Here is a 12,799-nt window from a genome sequence, read left to right as displayed (position 1 = left end):
ACACACACACACACACACACACACACACACACACACACACACACACACACACACACACGCACGCACGCACGCACGCACGCACGCACGCACGCACGCACGCACGCACGCACGCACGCATGCGCGCACCCTCTCCCCACACACACACACTATCTCTCGCTCTCTCTCTCACACATACACATACACATACATGCAGGCTTGGGACGGAACAAGCGAACAGCGACGAAGGGGGCGACAAGCGGAAGTCGTCTGCTACTTACAGATCTCGTTTCCCGTCCGGCATCGTTCCGCGTACATCTCCGTAGACGAACACAAACACAACCTCCATACACCATACCTCATACCCTATATCTGGAGTATAAACACACGCAAACACACACGCACACAACTTCTATCACGAACACACATATCTCTACCATTACTAGCCCAACTACCACGACCACAACAACAGCAACAGTCATAACTAGTACCAATACTACTATCACTTCCTATCATGATGGTCTGAGCCACAGTAGTTATAGTATCGCTACCCATAGCTACACATGTACAACGACACCAAACATCACCACATACCACGAAGGCGAGTACTACACACTCATTAGCGGGTATTTTCCCCTAGCTTGCGCTAACTACATTCAACGATGATCCCGTTACAGGAAGGCCGTACGCGCCGTTCTCATACTCATCCCACTACTCGGAGTCTACTACATATTGTTATCATTCCCGGCGAGAGAGGGCAGCAGTGGGCAAGTGATCTACCAGAAGTTGTTGGCGATATCTTCGTCCTTCCAGGTGAGAGCGCGTCTGCATGCACCGCCGTTCGTGCTTTCCGTCGTCTGCCATCACTCGCAGTATCGGTTAGATAGTCCGAAGTGAAAGAGGAAGGGGGCGCTAAAAGAGGGAAAGGCTTGGTGGAAGAAGGAGGAGGGCGTAGTAGAAGAGGGAGGGGTAGTGGGAGAGGGAAGAGAGCGTGGTGGAAGAGGGAGGAGGGCATGGTGAAAGACGTAGGGGTGCTGTGGGAGAAGGAGGAGGGCGTGGTGGAAGAGGGAGAGGCTGTGGTAGAAAGAGAAAAGGTCGCGGTGGAAGAGGGTGGAGTGCGGTGGGAGAGGAAGGAGGGCGGAAGGAAGATAAAAAATATCTGTAATCTGTAATGACATTGATCAATATTGATCAATCGTGCTCTGCTACTACGCAGAAGTGAGGGTTTCAATCGGATACCCACGATGCACTACTACTGTTCACTTGTTTATCGGTTATTCTGATTAGCCGTTTCGTTTCAACGGGGAAACGTATCCAATCGATTGTGAGAGATATGCTGCGGACTGGATTGTATTGGCAAATCTCTACGCGGGTAGTCACGCTAGAGCGGCGGGGAAAATTATGTTCAATTGTACGAGTGAATCTAATTCAATTCTGCTGTGATTGTGAGCGAAATTAAACTGTTTCAGAGAAATGACAATGACATATTTAGCATTGATTGGGAGGGACAGAGAGAACGGATGAGACGAGAGAGAGAAAGACGGGGAGTGCGAGACAGAGAGAGACAGAGAGAGAGAGAGAGAGAGAGAGAGAGAGAGAGAGAGAGAGAGAGAGAGAGAGAGAGAGAGAAGAGAGAGATTTTTTGGCAAAAATGAAAATGGCCATCTAAATTCATTCGATTTTGTTAAATTTTGGTATGTGAATATGTAAGGCTAGCCCCAAAACAGTTGTTACTCCTATGGGAGAGATGACAACGTCCTATTACGTTTATTTCGTCTAACTGGTCTTCAACTCTACAATCATACCCATATACGTGTAATATTGTGTTTTAGATTCTTCGTTGCAGTAATTTGACCGGAATATGTTATTGTTGTGATATTCGGAAACCAAAATGGCGATCATTTAGGCGTAGCGCCATCTCTCGTCAATATTTTAGGCTTTCAGATCTGAAACATTTATTTTTGCATCAAAACATGCATATATCATTATCAAGAGTATATAATGGGAGACATAATGGGAGTTCTCCCATATATACTTTTGCTTTATATATCCCTTCTCCCTCTTTTATCACACCCAAGGTGAGCTACAGTGTCATTGACACTTTCATTTATCTGTTAGTTTCTGTATGCATGAGAATTAGCAGACCCGGAGTGAGAGCGTGAGATTAGCCCTGCTGCCATCATTAGTTTTGCGATAATGGACTATTCAAACAGTCCCATAAAACAAGTGCACGTATAGTTACGTGATGCAAATATTTATATACTGGTACCTATCTTAAATTTATACAAAGGTAATCAACCTAGTGTAGAGACAGGGTTCCAGTCTCGTGAGAGCAAAAATCACGTTCTAGGTTTGTTGACATATATAAACAATCTAATTTGAAATGTACTAAAACCTGCACAAATCTGGTAATGTATAGCCTCGCTCATCAAGCGATCAAAATCCAAACTACAATCAACAAACTGATAATGACGTCTGCCGTATCATATGGCAAACATTACAACGTAATGTTCGAAAACTTGGAAATTTAACAGAGTTAGCTTTGGCTGTTTTTCCTAGCTTTTGTTTTTATGCAGTCAGATCGATATGCTGTGTATTGATTCAAACCTTCTCTTGCTGTACATCAGTGTGGCCATTGGTGGCAAGAAAGTGTTAACGCTAGGTGGTAGCACCATTCAGCAGGCAACATTGATTTTCAGAGGTCACACAATATTGGTTTTTATTTCACGGTGTGAGACATGCTCTCCACCACTAAAAAAAGTAATATATAACTTTATTTATGCTTGTTGCTGTGAAGCGTGCCCGAAGGCCTATAATAAGGAGGCAATGCTCAACCACGTTATGTGTTATAGGTAGCCATTTTATTACTGCTCATATGTTGTGATGTGACGTCATCAACGATGTACATATATATGGTATTGATACATGAATGTCATATCGTAACAGTTGCCATATCATATAACAGAATTGATTAACTTATATATCACTAAGTTTCCAATTGTAGGTCACAATTTTTTCAGAAGAGGTTGAACCAAGGAGTAGGGCTGGCGCAAGCACTTCTTTCACTTTCTGTTAAGCATGACTATAGACCATATTATACAGGAATTTTTAATGTAGCAGTTAAATAATTCCTTAATAAGAAACCATGTTATAGTGGCATATAACCAGGTCATAGAAGGTAAAATGATTTTACGTGAGACACAACTATGATGAATGCTAATTAACCGTTTGATTAAATAACTTTAATCACACTATTTGTAGGCTCCTGGTCATGGAGACATAAGATTTGAACTGATTAGTTCCCCAGATGTTGCTGAACTGGAGAAGACTCTACATTTGACATGCAAGTTGACTAACTGTGTGTAAGTAAGAAGCAAGTGTAATCAGTTTTGGCTCGAAGTGGAGTGCATGTAGTGCAATGCAGTGCAGTGTAGTGAAAGGGATACTAAACCCCAGAAATTTATAGTATATTATCAGGAGTGAATAATAATAGATTTTATTATATGGTAGCGCATTTTGCTTGAATCTGATTGGCCCATATGGCATTTGGAGGTCCGTACCTCATGCCGAGTTGACCGCGCGTGTCAAACGAGTACACCTCGCGTGAAGAAAGTGGGTGTGTGAGCGCTTGCCAATCGAGCTACCGCTTCTATATCGAAGATTAGCAGTTGTGTATGTGTATGTGGGGGGAGGGTGCATGTGTGTGCGTATGTGTGTGTATGTGTGTGGGGGAGGGTACGTGTGTGTGCGTATGTAAGTGTTCGTGTCTGTGTGTGTGTGCGTGTTTGTGTTTGCGTGTCTGTGCGTGCGTGAACTTCATTTTCTTATTAATTCTGTAGAGGATATCGTGTACACACCGATGTATCATGTGCCTATCGCGTATACCATGTTGTGTAACGTAGCGAAAGAACGTAGTAACGCTATTTGCCGTAAAGTGCCTTCACCTAATGAGGCGTATTACAATATAGAGTAGTTGTAGAAAGGTCATCAATTGCCAGTTATGTCACATGTTAATCAACCACGAATCACCAGAGCCATTTGTACGTGCTCGCGCGTTCTCGCACATTCTCGCGCGTTCTCGCACATTCTCGCACGTTTTCATACATTCTCGCGCATTTCTACATATTCTCGCGCGTTCTCGTGCATTCTCGAGCATTCTCATACATTCTCGCGCGTTCTCACACATTCTCGCGCGTTCTCGCACATTCTCGCGCTTTATCGCGTATTTCTACCTGTTCTCCCACATTGTTGCGCGTTCTTGCACATTCTCGCGCGTTCTCACTCATTCTCGCACGTTCTCACACATTCTCGCATCGCGTATTCTTGCCTACTCTAGATCTCCCACGTTCCTTTTTTCTGCCGCAGAATCCAACGAAACGATCAAGGAACAGCTATTGTCCATCGTGTTACGATCCGCCGCACGCAAACGTCGGCCAACCGTTATGACGTCATCGCAGCGTCGACGAGAGAAACGGACCGCATCCAGTCACAGCCGTCAACGCTAGCTCTGCGGGAGCAGGCGTGAGCCGGCACGTCGCCTCCTCAACGCCCTCTAGCGGCGCTCTGTGTAGGCTGTTTACTCGTGCGTGTAGATACAACTAATAATATGTCGACAGAAGAGTGGCCACCGCCGCCTGCGCGTTGATGTCATAGTGGGTCGTCTGAAATGTACACGGTTTACTACACGTAATTCTAGAGGCTAAGATATGAATGTATGCGTGTGTGTATGCGTGCGCGTGTGCGAATGCGTGTTCGTGTGTGTGTACATGTGCGTGCGAGTGTGCGAGCGCGCGTACACGTGGGCGTATACGTGCGTGTGTGTGTGTGTGTGTGTGTGTGCGTGCATGTGCGACTGCGCGTGGTGGGTGCGCGGATTGACCAAAACGTGAGTGGATATGTTGTGTAGACATTAGTACGATCGAAAATTTAGGTTTTTGGACAGCAGATGAGACGTAAAGATGGCGTTTATGATAAAGTAAATGCGGCAACGGTTGTTGATGCGTGTTCATGACTTGGCGCTAAACAGATTCTCTTGATTTTGGCGAATGAACTTTACTGTCTAGTAACTTGCATGATGGTAACTTTACTCTGTATGAAGTCATAATCCCAAGCTCATGTAGTTCAATAGCTTAAGCCCGGCGCACACATGAGTAATTTTACTCAAGTAAAATGACACATGAGTCATTTTACACACGTGTGCGGCAGATTTTCGTTGAGCAATTTGACGCATGCGTCACTTTACTCAATATCAAACGTGTTTGATAATTTTTGACTCATGCGTCATTTTACTCAACGTGTGCGCGCGCGCTGAGTAAATTTACTCAACACTGGTACTCACAGCGCATGAGTTTAAATCATTGTGCGACCAGTATTGGCTACGCACAGTCACGTGATCTGCATTACCACTTATTCCTTGAGTAATTTTACTCACGTGTGCGGCGAACGCTGAAAATATTACGCCTGAGTATTTTGACTCATGCGTCATTTTACTTGAGTAAAATTACTCACGTGTGCGCCGGGCTTTAGCTCTCATAAACGCAATGTTTGTGCAGTTTTAGGAACAAAATCGAAATTTGGCATACATATATACATATGGCAAGAGTAAATACTCTTTGCGATAGAAACACGAGGGGGCGCTGTCAATCTGCTTCTACTGCAGAACGTATTCATATTCCATAAACACAGTTACTTAACTTAGTATATTTAAAGTTTCAAGCTTATTTCCAAAAAGATCACAAACATTTTCCTGAAACACGGGACTAATCGGAGCGTGGTGCAGTTTGTTTATAGGATTTCGGACATTGGCAAGTAGTGTCGTAACGTGCGGTGACGTACCTCTCTTTTCATTTTACGATTACAGACGTGTGAACCAGCTTAATAAAGTTAATGTTTGTCGACTGATGTATAGTTCATATTATAACAGCGGCATGTAGCAGTGGCTTGTTATCATATGTAGCATACGAGTGCGAGGGCGTTTGGTGCAGACTGTTTTTCTGTATATCCTGTCATTTCGCAAAATGGGCACGTGTGCGATCCGGAATCCGGTTGCGTCTCTAGGGGGACACGCCGATTTACTGCATTACCGCTCGCCCTGTTCGACCAGCTTAGCAATCGATGCCGCTGCACTATAATATCGGGATAATACGTTGGCGATAAATTTTTTACGAAAAGAGACTCGCTGACGTCATGCGCACTCCAACTAGGTCGTTTGACGCGCTGGAGTCATCACTGGGGAATCTAGCTCGACGTTTATGTTCATTCGCATAGCTATGCAGCTCACATTCGGTAACGTCGGGTCGCGCTAGTGCGTTAGTAATTTTAATAAAACGGCATCAAGCTATTGCATAACGCACATAATTAGAATCTGGTTTCTGTTGAAAACGATGTTGCCTCTAGTTTATATTCCGGTAGCCTATTAGAGTGTCTTGTTTAATTCCGTGGTTAGATGTTCGGCTATCAATCGCTATCGGATGGCAATTTAACCCGTGTTTAAATGCGAACGATAAATCAGCTATTAGCATAGTTGGCGGAAAATTAAAACAAACTCGGTACGGTTCGGATAAAACTGGCGCCTCGTGAGTTGCACACTGTATGTATATTAGCTCAATATAATTACGTCATAATAATGTCACCACGTCAGACCACACCCGTATTTATTTGTTGCCCGATTTTTGATGAAGAATCATGACTCCACAAATGTTTCCGCTAGGGGTGAGGACATATGACCGCACTACACATAGATATCCTGTAATGCACGAATGATGTGCCCAGCAAACTCGTTTGAAAAGCACAACGCAAACAACCTTTTCGAATTTTCGTCAAACTATTTTTTTCCATTACAGCAATTAATAAATATAGATACGTAATTACATAACAATATCAATACATTATGATTAATATTTATATTAGTATCATCACATTAATAAATAAGTAAATATTATATACATAAATTTTTTTATATATACATATACGTAGGCCTATACATAATATACATATACATATACATATACATATACATATATTGTGTGTGTGTGTGTGTGTGTGTGTGTGTGTGTGTGTGCGTGTGTGTGTGCGCGCGTGCATGAGTGCGACGACATATTTTGCAGGCGTTGGAACGACTTAAGCTTGTTAACAATTAAAAATGTTACGACCCGCCGACACGCGGTGAATACAAAACGCTAGTCTCCCGCGCTGCAATACGCTGCAATCATCATACAACATGCTACATGCCTCGCAGCAGCAGCCACAGTCTCGAGTATAAATTGTATTTTGTTGCTTTCTCGTTTCAGGGATTCTTCGTCGCCTTGATATTCTGCTTCTTAAACGGCGAGGTAACGGCGCTCGACGACTCGCGCGCATTTTTTCGCGTCGCATCGCGCGCAGTCTCGGCAGCTTCGTTCGATTCCGTCGTTACTCGGCGCAAATTGCATGGCGACTCGGCGCTGCTGACCCCTCGCAACATTGACATCTCAGGCGACGGAAGCCTCGGGAGATGACGAGTGCTGAATGGAGAGATGAAGCCAGCCTTGCCCCGCTGGGGGGGTCGATGCGGATCCGGACGCGGATTAGAGATGCCGGAAGAAAAACACTGCTCTCGCTATATATGGCAGCGCGGAAAAACAATTTGCGAAATTTTCTTTCTCCGGTTGTTATGCAATGCGGCGCGCGCGAATTTTCGCTCGAAAATTGCGTTTTCCCTCGGCCAGAGATCGCGCGTAATAGCGAATTTGTACGACAGCAGCAATCGGCGGCCGATGATACTGTGGGAGGTGTATACACACACGCGGAGGCAATCGCGAGAGAAGGGTGTTGTGGGTTCAAAGTTTTGGTCCACAATGCTCTTGTTGTAAAGTTTCTGTATGCCGTTGAATGCATATCTGTTACGTGTGCGTGCGCGTGCGTGCGCGAGTGCATGTGCGTATGTTTGCGTGGGTGTGTGCGTGCGCTTGTGCGTGCGTCTGTGAGTGAATTCGCGCGCGCGCGTGTGTGTGTGTGTATGTGTGTTTATTGACTAACACATTCAATTTGTTTTTTATTTCTTTATTAACCATATAATAAAACGGTTATCGACCTGTGATGAGGTCGACACGTGACTATACAGACCTGGTCAAGGATTGGTTCACCTAGGCCGTTGGCCTCGGTGAACCAATCTTTGACCAGGTCCGTATAGTCACGTATCGACCTCATCACAGGTCGATAATTGTATAATATAATATAATAAGATTCGATTATTATTCACTCCTGATATTATGATAGTAAGTGCATAAATAATAGTATATAATTACAAATTTCTATAATCACACATTCATATTTGTCATAAAACAACAGTGAGTTCGAAGTCTTTATTTTTGATCGCTGACATGAACCCGCATGGTTGTGCTGCCACCCCGACAAAGTTGCGCTTCTCCCAATTTATTTTGCACGTTACAGACCGAGAGCTAATCACAAAAGTGCAATTATATTTATACCTAACTGCTATTTAAAGGCATACAAAGCTCATTGATTATGCAATGTTGACGAATGCTAGAGTAACTGCCACCTTGTGTAGTTAATAAGTACATAACCTTGCATCCAAACCCACATTAGTTTGTCCAATATCACTGCTGGTTACTAAGAAATATCTAATTGAAATCCGCAGTCCAAAAATCAGTTGTTTACAGTTTCAAACCGCTGCCGGCGAAGCGGGTGTGATACAGATTTATAGTGCACCGGACATTTTCGCACGCATGCTCGGCCGTACGCAATGCTATCATAAACAATAATCATAATAATATAATAAGCAATGATTTCGTAAACATGGACGCTCGTGATAATTAACTTTTTGTCAGGGCTGTCCACGTGCGTCCGTGATTAGTACGTGTGTTTTACTCCATTTCCATGTTTAGTCCGTGGCCGCGGTTACACCGCTGGCACTTCCATTTCATCTGGCGTCCAAAACATACGAGACGCACAAATGTTTACGTCATTGCTTGACTCCTGGATGACATTTACGGCACGTAAATGATACGTTGATACATATCAACAACCGATTTCAAGTCTTGTTTGTAATGTAACCTGCAGTGATATTGGACAAACTAATACGCGTTTGGCTATAAGGTTATGTACTTATTAACTACACAAGGTGCCAGTTACTTTAGCATTCGCCAACATTGCATAATCAAAGGGCTTAGTATGCCTTTAATCAAACGATTTTTATTTTAGAACAAATTCGTTTCTATAATAACTGAAACTAAGAGTGGTTTACAAGTTATCGCAATCCTTCTCCTCTTAAATGAGTAAATAAAAAACACCCTTGGTAGGTAGCATGCATCTACGCTGCACATCTTTTTCAGTCGATGCACTTGTGGTGGCGCCACCATCGTCGTAGCTGTCAGTTTTAAAACATTAAAAAAAAATATTTCTAATGATTTTTTAACAATTTTTTAATGTAGCATAATTTAAACCCATTTTAACTGAATATATGCAAGGAACCTAGGGTCATGTCTCTCTTTAAAGGTGATTAGTTGGCTTCATATATCATTAAGCAGGGCAGTGTCTTAGTTTCACAAAAGTACTGGGTAGTTTTTAAATAAATATTACATCCCATGGCTATATAATGGGTATTATTAAAGTAAAAAAGGTTAGCTCTTTCTCAAGTCTTGTTGCATATCCACTACTATAAAATAAAGACTTGTCCATTGATAGTCATCCTGGTGTCCATTCTGCTTCCAGCAAACTATTATGAAAATTTATACTAAATTCAGTAAATGCCAAAATATGTAGTGTAGTTGGAACCTTATGTAATGTTAGAGCAGTAACATGCCATCTCTCTTTGCAGTGAACGAACTATGGAGCTCGGTTTATCGTTACAAAACTACCACCAGATAGGGTTGCTATGGTGTGGCATAGCAAATAAGCAACTTGGTAGATTGGAAGCAAATAGTAGCATGGAGCTAAATCTGAAAATTCTATATACAAAACCAGGACTGCAGGTAAAGTGTCTAGTAACTATTAGCTTGTCATTACTTGCTTTTGCTAGCATCTGATAAAATGGCGAGGAATGTAGGTATGCAACAGCATATATCATTTTGACTTATTATCTTTGAATACCAAGTAGTCGGGATCATAATGTAGTTTTGCATTCATATTGAATATTTCACCGACAGCAGTACTCCAACATTTATATGACTTTGATATAACTTTCCATAAACGCTGTAGAAAAATCTATGCAATGTGTGTTTACATTTGTCTAATTGCAATTGGAATTTAGCCAAAAGTAATGCATGTGCACATTTACGCTGATTTTACAGAGTATATCTGGAATCAGGGTCACTGATACATTCCTAAAGAGGACGTACGAGTATGATGATATAGGACAGGTACTTGTCATGCAGTCGGTCTGCTGATCAGCTACACCAGCCGATTCACTCCACGCAACCCATTCCATTCCAGGCGTACTGAATTGCAGTCACTGCCAAGTGCTGGAAAATTGACACTACTGTATCTATAGCAGTGCTTGTTAGCAGTAAAAAATAGGTGTTAAATCAACACCTTTCGATCTTGGGTGTCTTTGGTCGTGGTTTGGTGTATATACGGTAATAATGAGTGTGTATGAGCGTGGATGTGCAGTGCACACGGATATTCTGCATGTGTGTGTATGTGTATTTAAATACATGTGAAATGTACATATACCTGTTATAGCTATACTATATAACGTGTAGAAACTATATGAATATATAGGTGGTTTTGAAAATTGACCAGGCTCTCCTGTTGTATAAAATAATTGCAGTTCTTAGTAATACCATATAACTACGACTGTAACGATGCAGTGAAACAATTTTGCCAACAGACACTAACTCATAGAGGTTCTTTTCTGGCAGAGCTTCTTTTCTTCAGCATTGATTCATAAGGAATCAGAGTAGGCAGTGTCATATAAATTGTAGATTCATTTACCTGGAAAGTAACTATAGGTCCTATTATCCTCGGTGCTAATTTGTAAATCATGCCGTAGACGTTGTGATCATGATTTCTCCGTGCTGTTGGAAGTGAACACCGTCGCGGAAACGCGACAATGTTCCATTATTCTCTGGTTTTCAAAATAAAATCATGGAAATGCTTTATTGAGTCATGTTTTTTCAGATTTTCATTTATATACAGTTCTATGCATGAATAAACATTCATAAATCGTAACCGCATCCGTGATATGCATCATATATCTATGTCCTTGTTAAGTGATGCATGCTAGTGTGTGTGTGCGTGTGTGTGTGTGTGTGTGTGCGTTTGTGTGTGCGTGTGCGTGCGGGCGTGTGGATAATGAAACTAGTATTTTGTTATAGTCCTATTCGTGTATTTGGTTTCAGTATTCAGATTTCGTCAGTTAGACATTTTATATGTTGTCGCACACAAAATGACGCGGTGACGGCATTCAGTCGGCGCAGAAAGCCGCTGATGTGTCGCCGGGTAGCTGTTGTAGCCGGGTAGACATTGTATATATCTTACATCAGTAGCACCATTTTAAGTTTTGTCAGAAAGCTTTCCCTATGAGTCAGAGTGTGTTACACAAAGTGCAGCTAACACGTCTTTATTACGTGCATCAGAATTTTGCGTCTTTTATTTCACTTACCACAATCGCCTCTCATTAAGGAAGTGGGGGATACCGAAGAAAAACACGTACGTGTATGTGTTCTTATATTCAAAGAAAATGTATATCATTTGACTAAAAAATTTAATGAATAATCTGAGAAAATAGGGATGTTTTTTTAAAAGTCACATTCGAAAACTGGGAGTAAGGGCCAAGCGGTACCTGTTTTTACAACCGATAGTAGGGTAATTTAACACTCACCTATATTAACCTTCAACCAGCAGGATGGTTTTAGACAAAGGTTTTATGGGGAAAAGTGATCATGCGTGTTTTAATTGCAGGAGTGCGTATATTTTGTCACGATGTGTAACTACATATTATTCTACCTCACATTTCAGCACAAACGCAATCGCCTCAATTACTCTTAGCTCGCATCCTAGATTCGCCCAGAGCATATAAATCAACATATCAAATAGAGCATATATAATAGTTGATTCATATGCTCTGATTCAGCCATGGCTTTTGTACCCGTCACACCCACACAGGTCTCGTCAGACTGTCTCGCATTACTCGCATTTACTGCGCAACACACGCAGTGCGCGACTGCGCGTACATCACCTTGATATCAAGCAAGCGGATTAATGCGCTCTGCTGCTGTCGTCTCTCAGATTTGGCCACTCGTCGCTCAGCACGCAGCAAACCGTACGCGAATCGGGTGTCGTCAGCGAAGGATCATGCTGACCTGGGTGTTGTCAAGTCAGCCTGGCGGATGAGAACGTGAGTAATTATTTTTGACTATTCCACCTGCACCGGCTAATAGAAGTGCATGTGCATCTGATAAGGCGCGCACACGCGTTCTGTATATCAGTGGCAGTATTACGGGCCGGACGTCTTCATCTTACAGGAAGTAGATAATAGGGAATTCTGATCTTACTTGTTCCAACCTGCGTGTATAGCGGTGAGTGCTTCTGTCGCTACAGGCAGCTTGTTAATTGTAATATAGCGACGAAGAGTACGTGTTGTGCGGGTTGCGTCTGTAAGCAAATTACAGTTGAGTGGATATACACACTATAGTGACTATGGCGGAATTCGCTGTATGGCTAGAGGGGTGTACGGTCAAGCGGGGCTCTACTAATGTAGCTCTCCGTTCCGACATATGTGTGCATAAATACACACACACACACCCACACACACACATACACACACACACACACACACACACACACACACACACACAGTGACACACCCACACACACCCACACA

General features: G+C 42.6%; 2 protein-coding genes across 2 annotated transcripts in view; both read left to right on the top strand.

Annotated features, from left to right (window-relative positions):
- The window catches only part of LOC106813479 (trafficking protein particle complex subunit 13-like), a 22,990-nt gene extending 11,845 nt beyond the window's left edge, over positions 1-11,145 (top strand). Inside the window, exons 8-10 of the mRNA XM_014817623.1 lie at positions 3,238-3,338; positions 9,794-9,947; positions 10,266-11,145. Coding sequence (XP_014673109.1) covers positions 3,238-3,338; positions 9,794-9,947; positions 10,266-10,361 — 351 coding nt within the window. The 3' untranslated portion in view covers positions 10,362-11,145. The remainder of the gene's footprint in view (positions 1-3,237; positions 3,339-9,793; positions 9,948-10,265) is intronic.
- A 1,086-nt stretch (positions 11,146-12,231) lies between these two features.
- Positions 12,232-12,799, top strand: part of LOC106813578 — a 22,305-nt gene continuing 21,737 nt past the window's right edge. The window contains exon 1 of the mRNA XM_014817755.1: positions 12,232-12,313. The gene's annotated coding sequence lies outside the window, so the exon portion shown is untranslated. The remainder of the gene's footprint in view (positions 12,314-12,799) is intronic.

Source organism: Priapulus caudatus, unplaced genomic scaffold, assembly GCF_000485595.1.
Source record: "Priapulus caudatus unplaced genomic scaffold, Priapulus_caudatus-5.0.1 Scaffold23, whole genome shotgun sequence".
NCBI lineage: Eukaryota > Metazoa > Priapulida > Priapulimorpha > Priapulimorphida > Priapulidae > Priapulus > Priapulus caudatus.
The sequence above is the reverse complement of the archived record's forward strand: the minus strand, read 5'-3'. Positions and strand labels throughout refer to the sequence as shown.